This window comes from Zingiber officinale, unplaced genomic scaffold, assembly GCF_018446385.1.
Source record: "Zingiber officinale cultivar Zhangliang unplaced genomic scaffold, Zo_v1.1 ctg210, whole genome shotgun sequence".
Taxonomy (NCBI): Eukaryota; Viridiplantae; Streptophyta; class Magnoliopsida; order Zingiberales; family Zingiberaceae; genus Zingiber; species Zingiber officinale.
The window spans coordinates 77,524-104,953 of record NW_024589892.1 but is presented as its reverse complement, the minus strand read 5'-3'; the positions used below and the strand labels follow the sequence as shown (position 1 = coordinate 104,953).

General features: G+C 37.6%; 1 protein-coding gene across 2 annotated transcripts in view; it reads right to left on the bottom strand.

The window, feature by feature from the left end:
- LOC122036799 overlaps positions 1 to 25,749 on the bottom strand; it is a 30,751-nt gene extending 5,002 nt beyond the window's left edge. The window contains exons 1-2 of one of the 2 annotated variants that reach the window (XM_042596219.1): positions 25,080 to 25,749; positions 2,970 to 3,099 (exon numbers count right to left, since the gene is read on the bottom strand). In XM_042596219.1, the coding sequence (XP_042452153.1) occupies positions 2,970 to 3,099; positions 25,080 to 25,580 (631 nt within the window). In that variant the 5' untranslated portion in view covers positions 25,581 to 25,749. The remainder of the gene's footprint in view (positions 1 to 2,969; positions 3,100 to 25,079) is intronic. The other variant, XM_042596218.1, reaches the window with a different exon arrangement.
- Positions 25,750 to 27,430: the final 1,681 nt, after the last annotated feature.

Genomic DNA, 27,430 nt, shown 5'->3' with positions numbered 1-27,430 from the left:
TATATGACCCGCAAGGATGTAGAGAATGTGGTGTTAACTACTTAACACCTATGAAATTCGACCATAACTTAGTGGAATTATAGAAGATGATCTTCAAATGACAGAGCATCGATTGACAATTATTTCAATAAGATGTTTAGTGATAGAGTTTCTCTGCCTTTGTGTATATAATTCTACATCTTGATAGTATCTGTTAAGAGAAAATCGTATATTAGACACCACGAAGTTATTGATTTATATAGAGAAGGATATACAACATAATTACAATAATACCCCTAGTTATTATGTTACAATATTTTAATACTCCCCCTCAAGCTGGAGAATATAGATCATATGTACCCAGCATGTTATATATGTAGTCAATTCAGGAATTTCTCAGTAACTTAGTGAATATATTTGCTAATTGATCATGCGAGTTGACAAAACTAGTAAATATTTCTCTTGATATAACTTTTTCTCTAACAAAGTGACAGTCAACTTCAATATGCTTTGTCCTCTCATGAAAAACTAGGTTCGAGGCAATATGCATAGCAACCTGGTCGTCACATATAAGCGACATTTGTGTAACCTCCCCAACTCTGAGTTCTTGAAGTAATTGTTTTAGCTATATAAGCTCTTGATTAGTTATGGTCATAGCCTGATACTCTGCCTTTGCACTGGATCTTGCCACAACATTCTGTTTTTTGCTTTTCCAAGAAACAAGGTTACCTCCGACAAATATACAAAACCCAGAAGTGGACCTTCTATCAGTGAGAGATTCTGCCCAATCTGCATCAGAGTACCCTATGACTCGAGTATGTCCTTTGTCTGTATACAAAAACCCTTTCCTGGTGCGCCTCTGATATATCGAATAATGCGAGTCACAACATTCCAATGTTCTTTGCATAGAGAGTTGAGAAACTGACTTACTACACTTACCACAAATAAGATATCTGGACGAGTAACAGTAAGGTAGCTTAGTTTCCCTATTAATCGCCTGTACCATTTAGGATCTGGAAGAGGCTCTCCCTGATTAGGCAGGAACTTGACATTAGGATCCATAGGGCTGTCGATTGTCTGAGTTTAAAATTTATGTTTCTTCCAGAATATCCATTGCATATTTTTTTTTGTGATATGACGATCCCCTGTTTAAACTGTGCTACTTCTATCCCCAAGAAATATTTGAGTTTGTCGAGATCTTTTGTCTGGAAATGTTTTAAAAAAATATTGTTTCACCTGTGAAATCCCAAGATGATCACTGCCTTTGATGACAATATCATCAACATAAACCACTACATAGATACAACCAGTAAATGAGTGGCGATAAAAGACAGAATGGTCAGCCTCGCTCCGAGTCATGTCAAACTGTTAAATTACAGTACTAAATCTACCGAACCATTCTCTGGGTGATTGCTTGAGGCTATAAAAAGATTTCCGCAGGCGACATACAAAACCAGAAGACTCCTCCTGAGCAACAAAATACGGAGGTTGCTCCATGTAGACTTCCTCGAGCAGATCACCATGTAAGAATGCATTTTTGATGTCCAACTAATAAAGTGGCCAATGGCGAATCACAGCAATTCACAAGAATAAGCGTACAGAAGACATTTTGGCAATAGGAAAAAAAGTATCCCCATAATCCAATCCGAAGATCTGAGTATAGTCTTTAGCGACGAGACGCGCCTTAAGTCTGTCAACTATATCGTCCGGACCAACCTTAACCGTATACACCCATCGACAACCAACAACTGACTTTCCATGTCATAGAGGAACGAGTTCCCAAGTCCCACTACTCTATAAAGCACAAATTTTATCGAGCATAGCCTGTTTCCATCCTGGATGGGCAAAGATATCACCTGCAGTCTTAGGAAGAGAAACAAACAACAAGAAAGAAAGACAATGATAACTCAAAGAAACATAGTGAGGAGAAGGATTACGAGTAGAGCGCATACCCTTCGAAGTGCAATAGGAATATCAGAGTCAGAAGATGGACCGGAAGAAACAACGAAGGACTTGGCTCTAAAGATGTGTCCACGGCAGTGTCAATGTCGGTCAGCGGACGAGAACGACGCTGAAAAACCTACAAAGGAGAAGACGAGGTTGGGGACGATAGAGGCGCCTCCATCGGACAAAGATAGTCATTGGTGCAGATGGAGAGGGAGAAACCTCGGACTAGGAAGCAGGAGGCCCAAAAAATAAAATCAGATCAAAGAATGTGACATCAACAGAGAAGAGTAGGGGAATAACACTTGTACCCTTTTTGAGACCGTGGGTACCCAAGGAAAATACACTTATAAGACCGAGGAGAAAGTTTATCAATGCTAAGATCAAGATCCTAAACAAAACATATAGAACCAAAGACCCGAGGTGGTAAAGGATGAAGAGGGTAGAGGATATGACGAGGTATTTTAGAGAGTGGAGGAAGACATGCGATTTTGATGAGATAACACGCAGTAAGTACGACATCACCCAAAACTGATGAGGAACGTGAGAATGGAGAAGAAGAGTCCGAGTGGTCTCAAGGAGATGACGATTCTTGTGTTCTGCAATCCCATTCTGTTGAGGGATATGAGGGCAAGACGTACAATTCAATACACCATGAGATGTCAAGAAGGAACGAAACTGAATAGAAAGATACTCGCGTTCATTATCACTTTACAAAGTTCGAAGAGAAATACCAAACTGAGTTTTGATTTCATGAAAAAAAGATTAAAAAATAAAAAACAATTCTGAACGTTCCTTCATCAGATATAACCATGTACAATGGAAAAAATCGTCTATAAAAGTAACAAAATATCGTGATCCCAATGTAGAAGAAACACGACTCGGACCCCAAACATCATAATGAACCAAAGCAAAGAGGGTCGTAGCCCGACTCACAGTGCGAGGAGAAAAAGAACTACGAACATGCTTACTTAATTGACACGACTCACAAGACAAAGACTCTAAGTGAGAAAGACTAGGATATAATTGTTTCAACTTATCAAGACCTGGATGTCCCAACTGAGCATGAATAAGAAGTAGAGATGCCGCCGCCGAGCCAACAAGAGAGGGTTGTTGAAGCTGATAAAGGCCATGAGACTCACATCCGAAGCCAATCATCCTCCCTGTACTCCGGTCCTGTAAGGAAACAGACGTTTTAGTAAAAAAAATGACAATCAAGAGACGGAGTAAGTTGACTTATCGACAATAAATTAAAGGGAGCTCCGAGAACATAAAGAACATTATGAATAGAAAGAGACGGAGAAGGATGAACACTACTAATGCCCTGGGATTGAGTTTGGGAACCATTGGCCATGGTGACAATAGGTAAATAACCGATAGTAGTGAGAGAAGAAAATAGGGATTTATTACCAATGATATGATCAGTGGCCCCAGAATCAAGAACCCAAGGACTTGAAGAGCGAGATATGCCAGCAAAGGAATTATCAGCGTGTGCAACGGTAGCAGTGGAATCAGAAGCCTGACGATCCTCAAACCATTTCAGAAAGTCATTATAGGAAGGTGGTGGAGTTGGATCCGGTGTTAACTGTGAAGTGGAAGCTGAAGAAGCAACAGAACTCTGAACAATTTGAGCAGCACGAGGAGGTCGACCATGTAGACTCCAGCACTTATCAATCGTGTGTCCCGGTCGGTGGCAATGATCACACCAAGGACGTCCTTTGCCACCCTTGCGAGGTGGGGGTCTATTGTTGTGTCGAGAGACCAAAGCTGACAAGTCAACAAGAACGGAAGGGGGCATCATCGAGACTTTGGCCAGGACAAGGAGTCGTCCAGGTATTTTCCATGGTAGCTTCTATGGGGCTGCCCAGGATCTGATCACAAACATGAGAATAATCTGTGGGCAGATCATATAAAGGCAAAGACATAAAAAATTTCTTCCGATTTTCAAACTCTTCAACAGGACTGACCGCAGGTGGTAGCAGTTCATTGAAGTCACAAAGAAGACTAGAGACCGAACCTAGATAAGTTGACATTGAATCCTTAATATGATGAGCACTGAAGATGGTCATGAGATCTTCACAAACTTGATAGAGTCGCCGAGAGGTGTTCGTAAAGAGTTGTTGAACTTGTGTCCAAACAGCTTTGCAAGTTTTGTGAGTACGGAAGATATTCCGAAGAGATGGATGGGTGGTGGCTCGAATAATAAAACACAATTGAGCGTTAACCTTCTTCCATAGAGGACGTTCGACGACTTGAACATCTTCTTCGATTTGAGTGAGATGTGTCTCATAACCCTGACCAATAAGCCAAAGCTCAATATGAGATGCCCAAGAGACGTAATTCTTACCATCCAATTGCTCGGAAGAGAGGGGTGCAGTGATATGGTTGGTAAAAATTGAGATATCTGGCTTTGGGACGCCAGATGTAGTCATTGATTAGTTTGGAAGGGACGACACCAGCAGCACGGATAAGGCAGGACGGAAGTCGCACGGACGAGGGAGGACGCACTGCCTGTGGCAGCAGCAGCTGCTGCTCGCGGTACGCCGACGTGAAAGAGGGCAGCCCGACTTTTTGGCGACGTCGCAACTCCCCAATGATGACCCATAACAGCCTTCGTAGACCCCTTCCGGGATGGCAGAGGCGGCGCAGAGGCAATGCAGAGTTGGCATCGGGCAGAGGACGGCGTTGCGGTGTTCCACTCTGGATTTATAAGCTTGATCACAGAGTCGTGCAGATCGACGCACCTGAAGGCGATGGAGGTGGCAAGGAAAGTAGGGGCGATGCTCTCCTACGACCCCAACCTCCGGCTGCCTCTGTGGCCCTCGGTGGAGTACGCGCGGCATCGGAGATGAAGATCTGGACATGCTCGCAACGTCGGGGTAGGCACGACCGAAGATGTTGAAGGCGAGGAAGAGCACCAGGAGTTGACGATGAGGAGCGACACGCCGTAGACGCAGACGAGACACCAGAAGTCGCGGAGAAGCGACTTCTTCTGTCGGAGGCGACGGTAGAGGTCTAGGTCACGATCAAAAAACGAGCTCGGGTGCTCGGCTTCCAGCGAGAGTCTGGTATCCGCGGCCAGGAGAGTGAAGGAGGCGGCCGACGTCGATAAGGAGATGGGTTTAAAGAGAGGTGGAGCCGCCCTTGAGCGAAGGAGATGCACTTTCCCCAGAGAGCGAGGATCGCGAGGTGCAGGCGTCGGCATGAGGGAGAAGCGAAGATAGGAGGTGGCGGCGGTAGAATCGGGGGAAATTAGGACAATAGGAAGTTAGAGTTTTCTTTTAACTTGGCTCTGATACCATGTTAAGAGAAAACCGTATATTAGACACCATGGAATTATTGACTTATATAGAAAAGGATATACAGCATAATTATAATAATACCTCTAGTTATTATGTTACAATATTCTAACAGTATCTAATGATTGGAGCTGGGCATTGAGAAATTAGATTTGTGAGCACATCACTGGTTTATCTCACTAGAAATATATACTGCAATAAACTTACCTATAAAGTACAATCCCTTTAATTGGTAGAGTATAGACATACAATATTAATCTATGGTGGATATCTTTAAATTGTTGACAGTGGATGTTGAAGGGTGGATGACTTTATCTATGATTGATATTGAGGATGAATTGGAATTGATGGATATTGTGAAAATGAATTTTTGCGATATGTTGTTTTTTGATGGGCTATTAATGGATATATGATTTTATGGTTTTGCTATTAAAAAGTTGTCGTTAATAGAAATATGAGTTACACATGGGCGACATTTATAAATTAGATGATTTACAGTTGGTGATCAGATTATAAACTCATTGCCAGTGATCTTACGATTGAGTGTGCCCTGTGTACGAACATTATGAATTCTTGGTAATGTCATTTGAGTTTACTAATGCTCCAGCTATTTTCATGGACTTGATGAATCGAGTATCACTAGAGTATTTAGATCAATTTGTCATTGTCTTCATTGACAATATTTTGATTTATTCTTGATCTGAGGAGGAACAAGAACAACACCTTCGTATAGTTCTAGAGATGCTTCAACGAGAACATATATATGCGAAGTTCGGTAAATCTGTATGTATTTATCTTCTGTTGGATTTCTTGGACACATTGTCTCCAATAGAGGTATATTAGTGGATCCTCAAAAAATTGAGACAGTTACCGACTAGGAGCAACCGAAAAAAAGTTCGTAACTTCTTGAAATTAACTGGATATTATCGGAAATTTAGAGAGGGCTTTTTAGCATAGCCATGTCAATTACTCGACTAACTAGTAAGGGAATAAAATTTACCATGACAAAGGCTTACGAGGCCAGTTTTCAAGAGCTTAAGCAAAAGTTGATAACTGCATCTATCTTAGTTTATCTTCTAGTGAAAATGGATTTGTACTTTACACAGATGCATCATACCAGGGTTAGGTGTAGTTCTGATGCAGCACAATCCGGTAGTATCATATGTTTCTCGATAATTGAAAGACCATGAGAAGAATTATCCTGTTCATGATTTGGAGTTAGCAACAATTTTTGCATTAAAAATATGGAGGCATTATCGGTGTGGAATTACATTTGAGATTTTTATAGATCACAAAAGCCTTAAGTATGTATTTACCCAAAATGAATTGAACCTTAGGCAAAGAAGATGGATGAAGTTTCTGAAGGATTATGACTGCACCATTAATTATCACTTGGGGAAAGCCAATGTGGTAACAGATACTTTGAATAGGAAATCCCGAGGGGTTTTGGCTTGTCACCGAGTTATGGTTACATAATTAGTACAAAGTTTTTCTCAGAGTTGGGATTAGTAAAGCAGGGCTGCGAGGGATTTTGGTATCCTTGGTTGCTCAATCACCCAGCAAATTAAGGAAGCCCAAGCTAGCGATCAACATTTTCGGGTTTCTTTATAGCAGAGTAGTCTCAGGACAGCAGATAGAGTTTCGTGTGATGAAAACGAGATTCTTTATTTCCGTGAGAGATTGTGTGTTCCTAAGTGCAGGAAGCACATCGATCTATATTTGCGATTCATCTTGATAGTACCTAAATGTACAAGGGCATGAAACATTTTTATGGGTGGAATGACATGAAGAGGCATATTGCGGATTTTGTAGCTTGATGTTTAGTATACCAACAAATAAAGGCTGACATCAAAGACCAACGAGTCTACTTTAGAAGATTCAGATATCAGAATGCAAATGGAAACGTATCACAATGGGCTTTGTTGTGGGACTACCCAAGACACGGAGGGGACATGATGCAATATAGATAACTGATCGATTAACAAATATGCTCACTTTCTATCGATCCATAGGACCGACCCATTAGATCGATTAGTAGAATTATACCATCGAGAGATCATGAGACTTCATGGTATGCCTCTAAGTATTATATCGGATAGAGATCCACGATTCACCTCACGGCTTTGACAAAGTCTACAATAAGCCAGGGGTACAGAGCTATGTGTCACTACAGCATTTCATCTGCAGACAAATGGACAGTTTGAACGCACTATACAAACATTAGAGGATATTCTGAGAGTGTGTTTTGGATTTCAGAGGTAGTTGGGAAGATCATCTATACTTGGTAGAATTTGCTTACAACAACAATTATCATTTGGTGATTCAAAGGGAGTCATTTGAGGCTTTATATAGCAGAGCCTGTAGATCCCCCACCTTATGAGAAGAAGTTGGGGAACAACAAATTCTAAGGACCACACATTCAGTATGATGCATTGGTTCGTACCATTAGACGAAGGATGTCAAAAGCCCAAGATCGACAAAAGAGTCATGTAGGTCAAAGACGGAGATGAGTTTTCTGTAGACGATCATGTATTCTTGCGGGTTTCTCCCACTAAAGGAGTAAAGAATTTGGGCTGAAAGGAAAATTAGCCACCCGTTACATCGGACCCTTCCAAATATTAGGGAGGATAGGTGAGGTAACCTATCATCTAGCGCTACCACCGACACTTGCTAGTGTGTATAATATGTTCCATGTATCCATGTTGAGGAAGTATGTGCCACATCGTTCTCACATTTTGAAAGATGTGACGATCACACTCCAGCTAGATGCAACCTATAAAGAGGTTCTTGTACAGATTATGGGTAGCAAAGAGCGCCAATTACGAAACAAAACAATCCAACTGGCCAAGGTTGGATGACAGCATCGTACGGATGAGGAAGCAACTTGGGAGCTTGAAGAAATGATCCAAACTCGATACCCTTACCTGTTATTTAAGGTGTGTAGTTTCTTCAGTATTTGATTGATTGAGCATGGTATGGTTTACTTATCGCACTTATGTAGGAAATTTAGGATCAAATTTTTATTAGTGGAGGAGAATGTAAGATACGACAAATAAATAATAATAAAATAATATATGTTAATTAAGAAATTACCTTGTAGAATTTTCTAGAAATTTTTTAAAAAAAATCGGGATTTAAATCGAATTCGTATGACATGTTTACGAGGGAAAATAGAATAAAAAGGAAAGATTGTTTTAACTATCCTATTTAAACGAGGAAATGTTTAATTTCCTAAAATCATTTAAATCTTTAAATATAAAATCTAGGTTTGTGATTGATCAAACCCTAAGTTCTTTTCTTTATCCGTCGCCCCCTCTTTCTCTCTCTTGCGTCTCATTCCCTCCCAATGATGTCGCACTACCCTATCGCTAACGCCGCCCAATCGCCCACGCCAAGCCTTGGCGATAGTCGCCTGACTCCGTGCGCCACCATCCCTCTCCAGCCACTACATTGCCAGCTGTTGCCACTACCCCCACTCAATGCCATCAAAGCGCAACTGTAGCGCCACGCCATGTCGCTTTTGCCGAGTTGGCGATGTTGGTGGCAGCCAACCACCGTGTCCCTCACCACCCTTGACTCTGCCGCTGGCCATCGTCCTGACCAAACAGAACAACCATGCACACGATGGCATTGTTTCTGCCACAAGAAGAATCGGCACCGCCCAACCACCGGCGTTATTTCTCTATTGACGGAAGCAAGCTGTTGATGGCGCTCTTTTCCTCTATTTTTTCCCCCACTGCAAGCATACCGTCAACATTGCCCTCGTCCATGTCATCGCCCTCGCAAGCGTCATGGCCCTCATGTACACCTTCCTCCCCACCAACTGCTTGTTTCCTATTACTTGTCTTTAACAACTCGCCGCCATCAAGCTGTCACCATTGTCGCCTTTGGCAGCCGACCGCCAAATTGCTATTTTCCCCACCACTAGTTGCAGTCAAGAGCCAAGGAGTGGATTAATCAAGGTATAAGATTAATTACAAGTTAATTAGTAGGTTATTTAATTGGGCGAATAATTAAGGTAATCATTGTAATTGAACAAATGATTAATTAAACTTATAAATGCATTTGATTTAAGATTAATTAAGTGATTAGTTAATTGATGGATTAGAAAGTTGATTATTTAATGAAAAGAGGATTGAAGTGTTCTATTGATAAATGATGAATCAGATTATGGATTAATTAAGAAGTCAATCAATTAATTAATTGATTAATTAATTAATAGGCTGATATATTATTTTAGATCCTTAGTTTTACCTCGTATCCTGTATTGGTAGGATTCGAACTTTATGTGATATCACGGACTTGAAGACGGTTGGAAAGATCTACAATAAAGACAGGAATTTCTTTCTTGACCTCTGTAGTTCTTTAATTAATAGGATGATACATTGATTTTAGATTCTTAGTTTTGCCTCATATCCTGTAGTGGTAGGATTCGAACTTGATGTGATATCAAGGACTTAAAGAAAGATCTACAATAAAGACGGGAATTTCTTCATTTACCTTTTAGTTCATTAACTTTAGTGCATGGAGATAGTTTATGGAGTAGATTAATTTACCTTGGCTCTATTCATATTTAGCTGAGTTTGATACTTACATGTTTGATTTTAAAGATGATCTATTTATTTCTTATACAATCTTATCTTTGAATATTCATATTTTATAGTGTGCACACGTGTATGATGTGTACTATAGGAGTTATCATATTGATTATTCATACTTAGCAGTGTACACATATGTATGGTCTATACTATAGGAGTTATCATGTTGATTATGCATATGTTGTAGTCGTACACACATGTATGGTATGCATTATAGAAGTTCTCCTTTCTTACTGCCTATATTTTCTAGTATGCACGTGTGCCATACATGTTGTTTAGTAGACACTTGTTGGATCTTTTCATACATATAGATATATATGATTGATAGATCATGTTTATAGATATACTTATGTTTACTATGCTATTATATTGATGATGACTTTGTTTGAGTCATGGATATTAGCATCATGCACATCATTATATAGCTAGCATGCTAACAGACTATATCTCCCTTGTCGTCAAGAGAGTCGTCAGTCATATTCACTGCCCACTAGGTCACTCAGGGGTAGTGGTAGCTAGAGTTAGTGCAGTTTGTCTTGTAATGCCCACTCGGCCATTCGGGGTAGTGGTAGCGGAGTTGCATGCTGATAGTGACCTTCTTGTTATGTAGTTAGATAGCTCATGTCCGACTAGTCACTCAGATGTAATGGTAGCTGGTGTCGTGAGCAATTATCATAGTCCTACCCACTCGGCCACACAAATGCCATGGTAGCTAGAGTGGTGTGTAGGAGTGATACATACATGATCATATCCATATCCAGATGTTGTGTGTTGTATATCTTGGAGATATTATTGTGCATATACCTATGATATGTTATATTTGTTTGAGTTATGGTTGTTGCATATACCTGACATTATTCATACATGTTCACTTATCATACATGTATATATGATCATATGTTGCTCATGTAGTATGAGTAGATCTGTTAAAGATCCCCAGTGTTTAATAATCATTATACCTTACGTATTACATCAGTTCGAGTATGTGCATTTATTATGTCATTTATGGTTATGTACATAATTCCTACTTGTGAGACTATATACTTTTGATCTCCTTACACATTTGATCATGCACTACCATTTATCTATTACAAAAAAGGTAGATCCGCTACCATTTATCTATTACAAGCTGAGTCATTTGGACTCACTGCCATGTTGTACTTTATCTTCAAGTAGATGATATAGAGTGGCTTGAAGAATTTTGACTAACAATCTCACGTCACATTTGAGAACGATTTTCTATGTTATTTTCTTCTGCTTTATTGGCACTTAAGATTTTGGACTTGATTATGTAATAATTTGACTTGGCTGTGGATTTTAGTCTTGTGGCTAACTTTATTCAGTTATGTGATTTGTTGCGTTAAGCCAGATCAGCTCGCAGTCATTTACATTTTTTAAGTTGTGGGGATTGTGCAAATTCCTCTATATTATTGTTGCTATGTTTTATATCTTTTGCTGTATATTTATGTCTGTGTGGTAGACTCATAATTTTGTATCATACATTATCACTAAGAGATATCTGTTGGACAAGTATCTCCCCGGGGCATGACATGCATGACTTGAACACTTGAACTAGTGTGTAGATTAAAACCAATAAAAATACAACTCTATGTTTAGTTGGGAAGTCTCTCCTTTGATTTTTCTCTTCTCAATTCATGGACACTATTTCTTCTCTCTGACTCCCCAACAGTTCTAGAGAAATCTGGAGATCATTTTCTATACTTCTTTGATCTTCTTTTGTTTTTCTCTCTTTTATTAACGCCAGCCAGAATTCCACTGCACAATCTTATAGGCATTGAATAGCTAGCACATACTTGGGATAAAATTTCAAGGGGTGAAAAAGTTAAACCTTGAATAAGGAGGTTTTCTTCGATTAATAGATAATGTAAAAGAAAAAAGATACAAGAGGCAAAGTTTGTTGAAGAAAATGAAAATATTGTTAATGCAATCATGCCTTAAGTGGTCAAGTTTGACCTTGCATTTGATGTTTGGACAAAGTTACAATTTTAATCCAACACATGTATCAACTCACATGAGATATGGTATGCACACAGAAACAACTAAGGTTGAAAATTGGTTCGACAGCTTTAGAACATAGAAGGATAATATAGAGAGCCTCCAAGGGACTATAGGACAAGGAGAATAAGGCGCAGCTGAGATAGAAAAGGCAAATTTGTAGACGAAAAGTGAAGGATGACATATGAAGAAAGCCGAGAGCCCAGCATTTGAGAGACAAGTAACCTAACAAGAGATGGCCTCATGGAGGAGTTAAGATGTAAAAATTTTAAGTGAGTTGAGAGTTAAGAGACTTGTATATTGGAAGGGAGTACACTTCAACTTAGGCGAATACTAGATCATTAGATGGTCGGATGGTCGTAATCGACACTTCAGTTGAGTAAAAGTGTTCTTTAATCGACTAGTGATTTAGTCAACCAAGTAGTTGACGCAAGTTGTTTAGTAAACATAATATTTCTACTCGTGGTTGAGACAACTAGGCAATTGATTGATTTAAAGATAATCGTCTAATGATGAACTCCAATCGATGGATGATAGTTGAGTCGACCAAGTAGTCAACTCAAGCTGAACCAGTAAATTACATGTTTTTGTTCGTGATTGAGTCTAATGATCTAGCAACCGTGAACTAAAATTTTACTCAACTGATAACACAGTAGAAAAGTTGCAGGTAGTCATTGATTTGACAAATTGAATGGCAACGGTTGGATTGACTTAAGGGCTATAGAAGAATAATTGTTGGTAGATTGGAACGATTGTCATTGGGAAAATTATCAATTGATGGCAGATCAAATTAACAAATTAATAGCATAACAGCAGACCGAGAACTAAAGTTGAAGACATTGGAAGGATAAAAAAGGACCACAAGGAGAGTTTGAAGACTAGCGTTCAAGCTTTTTTTGCATTCATATTCTGAGCTCTTTTGTGTAAGCTTAAGCCTTAATCTCCTTAATTTATTTGTTTAACTTATAGAGAAGATTGAGGTTTCTCCACCTCATGAATAAGTCAAAGAAGAAGAAAACTAGTGAGGCTTTGGAATGTGTCTCGCCAAGAGTCATAGCATTGAGATCTTTGTAGGAATATAGGGAAAGAATAAAAAGAGCAGCCCGGTGCACAAAGTTCCCGCTATACGGGGTCCCGGGGAAAGATCAATTGTACACAGCCTTATCTTGTTTTTTTTGCAAGAGACTGTTTCCAGAATATAGGGAAAGAATGGGAGTTGGAATTATTTTTTCATATCTATCCTAATTGACAAGCCTCACACTAAAGATTATTTTCTCATACTCAATAGCTAGGATCTAAAGTGGAGAGGACACAGACAGAATAGACATAGAGATGAAGGTGCAACCAACTAGTACAGTGCTTGAAACTCATACCCTGTGTCAGTCACCCTGTCAATCCTTGAATCACAAATAGACAGAATTATCAATAAATGTTGTGGAATTAGTACTGATTTACTGAGCATACTCACTGATAAAATAATTCAAAAGGAATTCAAGTATGCAGAACATAGAGGAAAAAGACAGTGATTAATAGATCTATCCAGTGCCTCTTACCAATGCAAGAGACCCTTTGGCAAGAATAATATTGGTAGAGAATGATGGTAATGTTAGAGAGAGGAGATCATACCGGATATATGCTAAGAAGCTAAAATCAAAGATTTGAAGGTATGCATCAATAGTGCAATACATCATCTCTAAAAGCCATATAAATGGTAGGTTGGAATGAGGAATTGATGACGGAATGAAGCTAGAGGAGGCAAGACTATTCCTCAGCAGAAATAATGACAATCGGGTCAAAACTAGACTAAGTGCTAGTAGAGGATTCAATCAATGGAGGCAACTTTGGACAACATGAGCATTATGAAAGGGATGCCCAAGTGGGTACCCATGTAATATGTAGTATGTTTCTTTCACATGTCTAGGCTTCCCACAATTAGTGCAATACCTAGTATTAAATTGGAAGGAAAAGACATGCTTCTAAGATCTGACAGTTCACTAGTTTGAGCTTTAGACCACAACGTAGAAAACATAATTGCTAACTTCTAGCTTGTCAACATGATTATCCATAATGAGAGCATCCAACGGCATACGGTATACAGTGAAAACAAGTCTCTAAAATCAATGGCACAAATTTAAAACTAACTAATATGGGTAGGCATCACCTTGTTGTATTAGCATAGCTAGAAAAGATACTAATCACCTCAAAAGCATGAGAAATGTAACCTATATATGAATCTCATGTCTCACAGCAAGAGAAGCACTAAAAGATGTCAATGACCATAAAAGGATTAGCAATCGTGAATCCACCCTCTCCCACAACCGTATTTGACAACACTTCTTGTTAGGTGATCCAACTGTCATTGAAATATAGACCACAACTTAGCACAAGAAGCATAATTCCTCACATCTGTGGTAATAACCATGGAACTCAAGAGGCTTGGAAATACCAATAGGATGAAAGGATGATGAACTAAAAGTTTGACACTTGGAATTGAAGAGCAATCTAAATCATAATTTTTATGGGTAGAGCACGACACTGATTAAAGGAAATAACATCAAAAGAAGAACAGCTTACTTGATTGATAGTTAGATAATGACGAAGTGATGCAAGTCAATTTGCAATTGGAACCCCATATCATTAAATTGTTGATTTAATTAAAAAGAGATGGAGATGGATCTGCTAAGCTATGAGTTATCCCAAGGTATTGGCCAACCAAGTAGCAGCAAGCATTGAGTTATTAGATCACACGCTAGGTTCTAAGAATCAGGAACAAAGTTCGTGAACTGTGATCTAGGAAAAGCTGCAAGACAAAAAAGATAGCTCATAGTAGAAGCATAAGCTCTGGTACCATGTTATGTTTGGGGGAAATCATTAAGATAATTTCCTTAGATACTCCCCTCTACCTTTGTATCATTAGCACAGGAGAGATATCATTTCTTTGTCAAGATATTTAAGCACAGAAAGCATATATAACTTATACAATTTAAAGGTTTTCATGTAGAGGTCATTAGCACAGGAGAGGTAGAATTTTCTTTCAGTTAGGAATCATTTAAAGTTCCTTTCAAAATAATAAACCCACATCACCTTTCATTTAATTTTCCACTTAAGAAATAATATGCCTTATAGATACATACAAAATGAGGCTTAACTTTTGAAAGTGGCATAGTTAGCATGATCAAAAGTGAAAGACAGTAAAACAGGAGTTGAAGAATAAAAAAGTAATAGAGAATTAAGTCAAAAGGTAAGTTTCTTAATTAACCTAGCATAATTTAATCCAGTAAATGCATCACGCCTCATCTTCTATTTTTCATAAGAAAACAGAAAAAAAATAAACTCCCCATGCTTGAGAAAGTGATAATCAATGTGTTCTACCAAGTAATATAAAAATTTCTCCCACAAGTGGTGGAATCATAAAAAGGCTCAAATACAATCATGCTAATGCAAACAAAGAAATAAATAATGCAAAAAAAAACAAATTAAAAAAAAAAAATTTCAAATTGGCACATCCAGAATAAAAGAAAATGCACAAATAACTATTTAAGATTGAAGTAGTTGCAATAAATTAAAGTTTTGATTTGTTCATCGTTTGGTAATTAGAAAATGATAAGAGTATTTTTAAAAGTTTATTAGTTTTTAAAAAGCCAAATACAGTTTTTATTTATGATAATTAGAATTTTTATTAGGATAAATTAAGTCTATATTTTATAAAGAAGAAGCCTTATAGTCAATTTTCCATGTATTAGATAGTAGAGTTAATACAATTTTCAATTGCTTTTTCTCTTGGTGAGAATCGCTAACTTTTCTTTAGGTGAGAATTGTTTATCTGTACTGCATCAATTGGTATCCGATCCGAAATCTAGTAGTTCAGTCTCAGAACTAATTATCATGTTCATTCTTCATTATCTTCAAGCTTGAGCATCAACCCCCCTCTCCCTACCCTCATCCACGACTCTTCCCATGATTGCTCTTCTTCAATCAAGTTCTAAGTAGACTCTCATGCCCTTTCCTCATCTTCGTGCATTGCCAACCTCACTACCGCCCACCATAAAAATGTTATTGTTACAACAATAACAAATTTCAAAAAAGAAGGGGAAAACCAACAACAAAAAAAAGAGCAAAAATAAAAAAGGGAACCCTTTTTTCATTATCATCAAAATTATAGTAGTAGTGATTTTGGTCAAAACTACTCCAATTGTAGTAGTTTTGATCAACCCTACTCCATGTTAAAGTAATTTTGGACAAAATTATTACAATAGTATCTGATCAAGTTAAACCAGGTTTAATCAATACTTAAGCAGTTTTAACTAAAATTACTTAGAGTAAGTTTGAGAATACTATAGCAGTTTTAACCAAAACTAGTACAATAATGATAAATGAAAGGTATTTTGTGAAAGAAAAAAAAAATAGGATGGGTACCCTTTTGATATTTTTTTAACATGGGGTGCCCTTTTTTGATGATAACGAAAATAAATGACGTCTTTTTTTTTTGTCCAAAAAAATTATAAAAAGTTACAAAAGGGGAGGGGGGCAACAAAAAGTTGAACAATAAATGTGAAAACAAATGTTGAGAAAAATTATTATTATGCAAAAGAAAAACACTTTCATCTTGTCCACCATCTCCATATTCCACCACTACTACTTCCTGCTCCCTATTATTGTGCATCTCTACCGTTCATCTGCTTCTGTAACCAACTTCTTCATGCTAACATTTGACGCCAATCACCCTCCTTAACATACACCTTCCCTCAATCAATTTCCATAGTAACTTCAACACGCCTTCGCTCGCAAACATCACTGTCACAACCACATACAATAGCCACCATGAAAGCATTCAGCATAGCCACCTCCATCCAGCAAAAGAGGCAACAATCATGGGCCACATTATTACCCCTATCTCTCATTGTTCTCGGGCAACAAATTTTTTGCAGACTACAATGCAACCTCCATTGATGCCACGTGTGGCAACTTCTATTTGACGTCGAATCCCATGCTCTCCCTCTCCCTCTCCCTCTCCCTCTCACGGCTATTGCACATTGATCTACTTCAACTAGTTAGCATCTCCTCTTCCTCCAACAACATCAGCAACCAAAGCAGCACTAGAGTAGGAAAACTAAAAAGAATAATAATAAAAAAGAATAGTTGTATTATTTATATATATTAATTATCATATTTGTATATACTAGTTACTATATATGTATATAATAATTACCATATTATTTGTACAAATTAGTTAATATATATCTATTAATTAGACTAATTTGTAAATTAGCCTAATTATAGTTTCCTAATATGGTTCCTAGTTTGTATATAAATATGTCTTACTCTTCAATAAGAAATATAATCTGTTATCGGAGCTATAGAGAGTTAAAATTTAGGATATTTGCTATTCTTTTTAACATCACCTGTTCATGAACGTTCTCCTCTGCCATCCCTAGTTTCTGCAACCGACCGCCTTCTTCCGCCTCTCACCTATTCACGTGCTCCTTAACGAGCGCACAACCCCAAACTCGCAACCCGACGGCGTCGCCTCTCCTTCCAGCCGGCTTCGCACTCGCGTGTTCTCAGCTGCAAGTTCGTCCCACCGCCATCCTCCAGCAGCACACGCGTGACATTGTGCATCCTCACGGTTCCTCGCTGATGCACACGGGGATGTGTTCCTCTTCGACACCCGTCGGCACGGCTCCGAAGTCACCTTCCAAAGCACAAAGTAGTGCAACGCGTCTTCCACCCTTCTAATCTAACAGGTCAACCTCTTCATCCTTCCCTCAGATTGCGATTTGCACATTAATCGAACGGTCAACGTCATGGATTAGGGTTCATGAACAGAGCAAGCATAACATCCTTCTGCTTCTCAAGCTCTAGTTTTGGTCAGCAGCAACATTAGGAGTTGTTCATTGCATCAAACAACAACCAATCAACAACTTGGAGCAAAACTTTAGCTTCAGTTCATCTTCATTGCTTCGTGGTTGTTTAGGGTACCGCACCTCTGTGCAGGCAAAGTCTGCTATAGCTCCATCCTTCGAGGTTTCTGTGTTATCTATGTAAAAGATGATTCAAAACAGACATGGCTAAGAGAGGATGCTCACTTATTTCTTCAGATTCGAAATTGTATTGATAGTGAGGTAATTGTTTGATCAATCACTGCGAATTTGTTAAAGAACTAATGGATTATTTGGAATTTTTGTACTCTAGAAAAAGGAATCTCTCCCGCATGTATGAGGTTTGCAAAGCATTTTACCATGTAAAAAACAAGATCAGCCTTTGATCAATTATTTTATGACGTTCAAAAAGACATATGAAAAGCTTAACATGTTGCTACCCTTTAACCCTGATGTAAAGGTTCAACAAATCCAACGAGAGCATATGGCGATTATGAGCTTCCTTGTTGGTCTACCTCCTGACTTTGAGTCTGCTAAGTCACAAGTTCTCTCTAGTTCTGAGGTATCTTCTCTACCAGAAATATTTAGTCGCATTCTCCGTACAGAAAGTACTACACCCACTCCGCTTAATGGTGCTCTAGTAAGTCGCAATACTAATTATATATCCGAAAGATCAACTAGTCACAATGGAAATAAAGGAGGAGGTTCCTAGGACTTTCAAACTCGAACGCCTAATTCTGGAGGTATTGTGTGCAATTACTGTCAAAGCTAGGGCATACAACATTTGAGTGTAGAAAGCTTCAATACAAAATTCAGTAAAAAAAACTTGCCCCATATTGCATCCACTAATGATGCCTTTGATAAATCGATCCTTATATCTGCAGATGAATTTACCAAGTTCTCAAAATATCAGGAATCATCCAAGTCGTCATCTTCCTCTATCACTGCTATTACCGATTCAGGTAAACAAACCACATGTCTTCTTTTTTTCATCCTCCAAATGGGTCATTGATTCTAATGTCACGGTCATATGACAGGTAATGCTAGTCTTTTTTCTACTTTTCAATTCAAAGCTAGCACTCATACTGTTACTTTAGCTTATGGGTCTCCATCTTGTGTTCTTGGGTCTGACAATATTAATCCTACTCATTTACTTCCTCTGTCTTTTGTCTTGCATTTACCTAATTTATAATTTAATTTGCTCTCTGTCAGTCAACTAACTCATGATCTTAACATCTCATTTTTTCCTAATCATTGCTTATTTCAGGATCTTTTGACGAAGAAGATTATTGGTAAAGGACATGAGTATGGAGGCATTTACATTCTTGACACACCACTCTCAAATTCTTTTGTTTGCTCAGTGTCACTTCCCCGTTCAAGGATCATTGTAGGTTGGGACATCCATCTTTATCTTTGCTCAAAAAGCTTTGTCCACAATATGATAAGGTGTCTTCATTAGATTGTGAGTCGTGTCAGTTTATAAAACATCACCGTCTTAATCCAAGTCCTAGAGTAAATAAACATGCTACTTCCTTTTGAATTAGTTCATTCCGATATTTGGAGTCCTTGTCTTGTTTTATCTAATCCTGATTTTAGGTATTTTGTTACCTTTGTTGATGATTACTCCGATTATATATTTTCTCTGTTTTGTGCCTTTTGTGTTGAAACAAAAACACAATTTAATACATTCATCCCTACTTTGCGAAGTGATAATGCTAAGGAATATATGTCCGGTTTATTCCAGTCATATATGGGTCAAAATGACATGCTTCATGAAACGTCTTGTGTTGACACTCCATCCTAAAATGGTATAGCTGAACGAAAAAATAGACATCTTCTTGAAACTGCACGGGGCCTTCTATTTCAAGTGAATATTCCCAAATCTTTTTGGGCTGATGCAGTTTCTCCAACATATTTTCTCATTAACCGCATGTCATCCACTGTCTTTCATGGTGAAATCCCTTACAAAATCTTTTTTCCCAATAAGTCATTATTTTCTATTAACCCTAGGATATTTGGTAGCACTTGTTTTGTTCGGGATGTTCGTCCACATGTCACTAAATTATATTACAAGTCTTTAAAATGTATTTTCTTTAGTTATTCTCATCTTCAGAAAGACTATAGGTGTTATTGTCCCAGTATTAACAAATATTTTACCTCAATTGATGTTACCTTCATGGAAGACAAACCTTATTTCCCATCCTCACCTATTCCGACTCATCAAAAGGAGGAGGAGGATTTGTTGATGTATTCTATCACACCCTCCACACTTGTTCCGAAACCAGCTCCTATCAAACCTCCTGTAATTCAAACCTACTCCAGGCGTCACTATTTAGATTCATATCCTGCACCTATACTTCATCATCAGATCCAGTCCCGAACGAAGATCTTCCTATTGCGTTACGCAATGGTAAATGACAATGTATTTATCCTACTTCTTCTTTTGTATCTTATAATGGCTTGTCATCTTCCTCTTGTTCTTTTATTGCTTCACTTGATTCTCTCTATTCCTAAGACTGTGCGTGAGGTCATATCTCATCCTGGTTGAAAAGATGCAATGATAGAGGAGATGAATGCTTTAGATGACAATGACACTTGAGACTTGGTCGATTTACCTCCAAGGAAACGGGCTATTGGATGCAAATAGGTATTTACAATTAAAGTCAATCTGGATGGGTCAGTTGTTAGATTAAAAGCTCGTCTTGTTGCTAAAGGCTATGCTCAGACCTATGAGCTGGATTATTCTGACACTTTTTCTCTTGTTGCAAAGCTGACATCTGTTAGATTATTTATTTCCATGGCCACTATCCATCATTGGCCTTTACATCAACTTGATATCAAGAATACTTTTCTTCATGGTGATCTTCAAGAGGAGGTGTATATGGAACAACCTCCTGGTTATATTACTAGGGGGAGTCAGGGCAAGTTTGTCGTCTTCGAAAAATTTTGTATGGGTTAGAGTCCTCATACTTGGTTTGGAAAGTTTAGTCAGATTGTTGAAAGATTTGGTATGACAAAAAGCAAGTCAGATCATTATATGTTCTACAAGCAATCAGGAGTTGGTATCATCCTATTAGTTGTATATGTAGATGATATTGTTATCACGGGAAGTGATAGTATAGGAATTTCATCTCTTAAATCTTTCATTCGTACTCAATTCCATATGAAAGATCTAGGACTGCTGAAGTATTTCTTGGGTGTTGAAGTTATGAGTAAAAAAGGTATATTTCTATTTCGAAGAAAATATATCTTTGACTTATTAACTGAGATAGAAAAATTGGAGGCAAAGCCTTATAGTGCTCCAATGACTCAGAACATGTATCTCACAGGAGATGGGGAACTATTTAAACATCCTGAGAAATATCGAAGGTTAGTTAGAAAGTTAAATTACCTTACCATAACTCGTCCAGATATTTCATATTCAGTCAGTATTGTCAGTTAGTTTATGTCAACTCCAACCATTCATCATTGGGCAGCATTAGAACAAATTTTGTGCTACTTGAAGGGAATACTCGGAAAGGGTATCGTATATAAAAATCATGGGCACACACATATTGAATGTTTTTCAGATGCAGGGGTATCATATATAAAAATTATGTGCACACACATATTGAATGTTTTTCAGATGCAGATTGGGCAGGTTGTCAAATAGATAGAAGATCTACTTTAGGTTATTGTATCTTTGTTGGAGAATATTTAATTTCATGGAAGAGTAAGAAGCAAAATGTTGTGTCACGATTAAGTGCAGAGTCAAAATATAGGGCTATGGCACAATCTGTGTGTGAAATAATATTGATATATCAACTCTTGACTGAAGTAGGACTTAAAATTTCAATACCAGCTAAACTGTTATGTGATAATCAAGTTGCTCTTCATATTGTATCGAATCCTGTGTTTCATAAAAGAACTAAGTACATTGAAATTGATTGTCATTTTGTTCATAAGAAAATTCAACAAAACATGATTTCTACTCGATATGTGAAGACTGGAGAACAACTCGGAGACATCTTCCCAAAAACTTTAAAGGGTTCAGGTTGTTTATCTTTGTAACAAGTTGGGTATGATTAATATCTATGCTGCAACTTGAGAGAGAGTATTATTTATATATATTAGTTACTATATATGTATATAATAATTACCATATTATTGGTACAAATTAGTTAATATATATGTGTTAATTAGGCTAATTTATAAATTAGCCTAATTATAGTTTCCTAATATGGTTCCTAGTTTGTATATAAATATGTCTTACTCTTCAATAAGAAATATAATTTTTTATCGCCAATTACAAGTTGAAAAAAAATAGTACATAAACATTGTAAATTTGCTAATATTTCCATCCATTCGCCAAGCTCAAATCTAGTCGCAACTTCAATATTGATGAAAGTTTCGATAATTCATATCAAGTATCTTCATCAAATGGTCAAGCTCAAAACTCATGGCAACTATAACATTGACAAAAGCTCACGTCATCTCGATATAATTGCATTTCCTCTCTAAAAATTACTTTTATTTTTTATTTGGTAATTTTAAATTATCCACATTCAATTAAATTTCCTCACGATTTTTTTGCATATTAATATATTATTCATAAATATTTTTAAAATACCATCCTTTGTTGCATTTAGCTACCATCTATCAAAAAATATTTTCTATTTAGTTCAGTCATCATCCATCAAAAAAATATTTCATATTTAGTTCAATCATCATCCTTAAAATAATGTAAACTTTATTTGACTTGCACTTAATTTGCTTATCATTGATCCTATTCTCTTGCATTATATTTATCGCATTATTTTAATATTTAGATCAACATAATGAACGCAATCATAATAACTACCATTAGATAAATGCGAGATGTAGATTTTAAGAACATGCGATGCCAACTAAATTATATCAATGAGAACAATGAATGTAATAACCGTAGTGGTTATTCTTCATGTACTACTAAGTTAGAACATTATACAAAATCACAATCACATTATCCCAAGTCTATAGAAGAATCTAATTATTTTTTAAAAAAATAATAACTATTATGAACAATATGTTACACAGATGCCTCCATATTTAATGGAAGTATAAGTCTTAATGTATTTCTAGATTAGTTAGACAACATTAAAAAAATATTTTAACCACCATAATTTAAATTTCATTGAACTTTTATCTCCATTGAATGAGTACAATTTGCCAAATTTACACTTAGTAGACCCACTAGAAGTTATTGGCAGTGTGTCCAAAGTATTAAAGATCAAGAAAGACAAGAACCCATTATATATTAACATAAAAAAAACAATTGATGAAAAAATGTCTCACCAAACTTCAAGAGAGAATTGTCCTACAAATATGTAAAAACAAAATACTGTTCTTTAAATAAATTACAAAAGTCATTACTTGAAGATATTCATTCTCTTATAATTCATTAATTGTAGCTAAAATGAAAAAAAAAATGTACTCCTATAAACCTTATATTAACTAAACCATAGTAAAAAAAACTAGCTCACAACAATTTAAAATAGCTCTCTAATGACACCTTAGATGAGTTTCTTAACAATATAATCTTTGAAGGTCTTCTTGTCGACAACCTCTTTGGAGTTCAATCATCTAGATACTAACGATGACTTGTGACTCACAAAACATATCTGTTTCATGTTATCAAAAATCCTTCTGAAATTTGGACATCTTTTATTAAAGGTGTCTAAATTACAAACTTTGCAAATCACTTGATGTGACTCATTTTATTACTACTTATGACCTTAATACTCATCATTTAAGTGAGTTAGTTTAATTATTTATCTCTACATGCCAAACTGAGTGATCCACTTTCCATGTGAGATATTATATTAAGTAATGATTATTATAAATTGGTTAGTAAAAAAGGTTAATTTTCATAGTGCATTCATCAATTAAAATTTCATCATCACATCTACTTTAGATACATTTATATACTATATATCTAATTTATTTGATCATATTAAATTAATTAAAATGCTTGTTTATCTGTTAGCTTATTTAACCTTATGTTCAATTTTTAAACTGGAGAATATGCTAATATGCTATGAGAAGTTTAAACATTTGTTTTTGTATGTTCATTTTGCTACAGATTTTATAAAATTATCTTCACCATTACCACCTTTACATCATATAATTTCAACAGAGGCATAAACATCATTCTTGTCATACAACAATGTCCAATATTTCTTATTCGTTGGGAAGGACAACCAAAAGAAATATCTTAAAGTTAAAGTGCAAAAAAGGAAACAAAGCGCATTGAAATCTTTTTCTTTGGAAGGGGCATCTAAAGAACAAAAATAACAATGAAACATTGCTAGCCAAAGTGTTCCATATGTTTGGAAGAAAAGTCGACAACTCAACTGGAGTTAAGTTCTCCTCGGTGGAGGAGAATAATACAAACAAGAAAATAAATAATGCAAAAAAGAAAATTATTGTGAAGATAAATTGAAAAAAAATAAATAAAAAGAAGAATATTTGAGATTGAAGCAACTGTAATAAATTAAAGATTTGATTTGTTCATCATTTGATAATTAGAAAATAATATAATAATTTTTAAAAGGTTGTTTAAATTTAATAAAAAGTAGTTTTATTGGGATACTTATAGTTTTTATTGGAATAAATGGAGCATTTATTTTATGAAGAATGTGTTACTGCCAGTTTTGAATTAATATAATTTTTAACTTCCTTTTTTCTAGTGAGGATCGTTAACTTTTTGGGGTGTGAGAATTGTTTGTTCATTGTGTTGCATCAATTAGTATCAGAACCGAAACTAGCAGTTCAGTACTAGTTACCCCTTCCATTCTTCATCTTCGACAAGTTTGAGTGCCACCCCCAATCCATAACTCTTCCCATGGTTAATAGAAGATGGGTGTCAAGGACTCAATAGAAGTGAATTGATAAACCAGATTAACAGTATCATAATCATACCAACAGCATATTGAAACACCATAAGCAAACAGTGTTTATGAGTGCTTTTCAAATTAAGTATAGGAAAAAGAAACATCTTGACGGACATGGCTTGATGATGAAGATAGGGATGAAACAAACTAAAACCACTTCATAAACTTCATGGTTTTATCGCTATTCCCTTAGGAGGAGATGATTATTCAGAAATTTCCGAGTACAGCACTCATAAAAATCCACAAACAATACAATCTAAAGAAAGTTTGATGTGGGAATTCATAATGCAATTATCTGCCGCAATGTGGGTGTCCATCTGTAATACCTTATGAACACATGCAATTCACGATCCGACCCAATGACCTCAGCTTGTAATTAAAAACTCAACCCAACTAAATAAAATTCGAAGACAAGAAAATAAGAGACTAGAGATACAGAAAAAGAGCACTCACAGCACAACCACCACCAAGTGGGAAATTTTCATAGGAATGAACCACCTGCTCCATGCCGAGACCCTGCGTGTGACCGTGGAAAACCACCGACACTGAGGAGGGCGGTACTCCGTCGTAAGAATAAGACGACGAATGAAGCATCGCGTGTCCACCATAGTGGCCACTAACATCAGCATTGTCCGGGAGCCGGAGGTGGACGGGGTGGGCGTCAGACTGGAGCGGAGCCTCAGGAGCAGGGTTGGCATAGGGGTTGGAGTCAAGGGTGGGGTTAGGGTTAGGGTTGTGGTAGTAATGGTAAGTCGAGTAGGCAGTAGAGTGGGGAAAGTGGTGTGGCTGGGCAGCGGGGTGTTGCTGTGCGTAGTGGAGATAGGAATCCGGGAGAACCGGTGCTTCCGCCATGGCTATGGCTGGTGCCCCGGGGGCGACCGCGGTCGTGGCGAACGCAGTCTGGGTGGTCGCTGCCTGAGGTTGAGGATAGGGCCAGATATGGTTGGAATCCATGGAAATCGGCCGCCCAACCCGAGGTGATGCAAGATATTATTCCTCCAGCGCTGTGATTTTAGTTGCCGAGAAAGAAGAACGGTACTGTCAATGCCCAGAGGCATTATCCCTTTTAAGAGGTGGCAGGGACTCGTAGAGCCAACGCCAGGGCGCATTAGATCCTCCCTGGCCTACACTAAGGTGGTGTTTGGTAATGCAGCTTATCGCTTAAATTAATATAATAAAGACTTTTTTTAAAAAAGTTCATTTGATAACCTATTTTAAAACAGCTTATTAGCTAAAAAACTTAACACGCTCAGACAAAAAAAATAAGCTAAAATATTTAGCTTATTTTTTTCTATCTTAACACGGTAAGGAAATAGACGCGGGTTTTTCTCCGACCTCTCACCGCATCCCTCGCCCTCGCTTGGCCCGCGTTCATCCTAACCCCTTAAACCCTAGCCTACCATGAGAAGGTTGTCACCGGCTATCGTCTGCGCCGGCAAGACTGTCCCATCCGTTCTTCCTCTGCCCTCTCCCAGCGAGCTTTTCTCTTCTCTCTATTGTTCCACCTCCGCCGCCGCCGCTGCTGCAATCGCAGATGTAACCGAGACTCCTCTGGAGACGAATAATAGCTCGCATCTGATATCCTGCCTCTCTGACATCCTCTCGCGTCGGAACTGGTTCGAAAGCGGGACTTTGCGAAGCTTAGCCCCCTCTGTCACCCCGGCTGTTGTCGCCGAGCTCCTCCGCGGACGCTTCATTGATGCTGAGTCCGCCTTCGCCTTCTTCAATTGGATTGGGAAGCGTCCTGGTTTTAACCACACCGTAGACTTTTATGCGTCTCTGGTTTATTCCCTTCTCCGATCGAAGTCTTGTTTCAACATCGAGAAAGTTGTCATCTTTATGCTTAAATCTTGTGGTTCAGCTGAAGAAGTGTGCTCCGCGTTAGAAACGTTCAAGGCCGTTAGACGAGAAGGTGGCGGTGTTGGATTCAATCCCTCAATCCGATGCTATAACACTCTGTTGTTGTCACTTTCTAGGTTTGGGATGGTTGAGGACATGAAAGACATTTACCGAAATATAGAAGAAGATCAAATTTTGCCTGACATTGTTACTTACAATACAATGATTAAAATATTACAGCAAGGAAAAGAATCTGGCAGAAGCGTACCAACTTCTTGGTGGTCAAATAGGTTTCAAACTAGTTACTTAAATTTCAGAGCCTCTTATTTGATTTATTTAACTTTTTATTTTCAGGTCTATAAGTGTTCCACCACTTAAAATTTAGCATTCAGATTTCAGACATAAGTTTTCAGATTTACCAAACACCACCTAAGGCTAGTATAGTTGGCTGTAATATAATCAACTCGTAATATAATTAAATTTATAATGTAATATTATATCTGGTAACGTAAAGTATATAATCTTTTATTATAAGGATTATATTTTTTTTTTTGACGTCTATTATTTTTTCAAATGATTTTAGACTGGACCGACGTCTAATGTCTCTCAACTGTGACGCGTTCTCATAGTCACTCTCCTCTAGTGACTTACATTCACTTATCTTTGTCAAACATCTAGTCAGCCCATCGATTAGTCTGGACTTCGTGTCACCTATCAGGTCAGTCCGTCGATTTAGCTGAGCTTCGTGTCAAATATCAGGTCACCCCGTCGACCTATCTGGACTTCGTGCTAGCTATCAGGTCAGCTCGTCGACCTAGCTGGGCTTCGTGCCAGATATCAGGTCAGCCCGTCGACCTATCTGGACTTCTTGTCAACTATCAGGTCGGCCCATCGACCTACCTCGGCTTCTCACCAACTATCCGGTCGGCCCGTCGACGTAGCCAGATTTCTCCTACACACTCAGT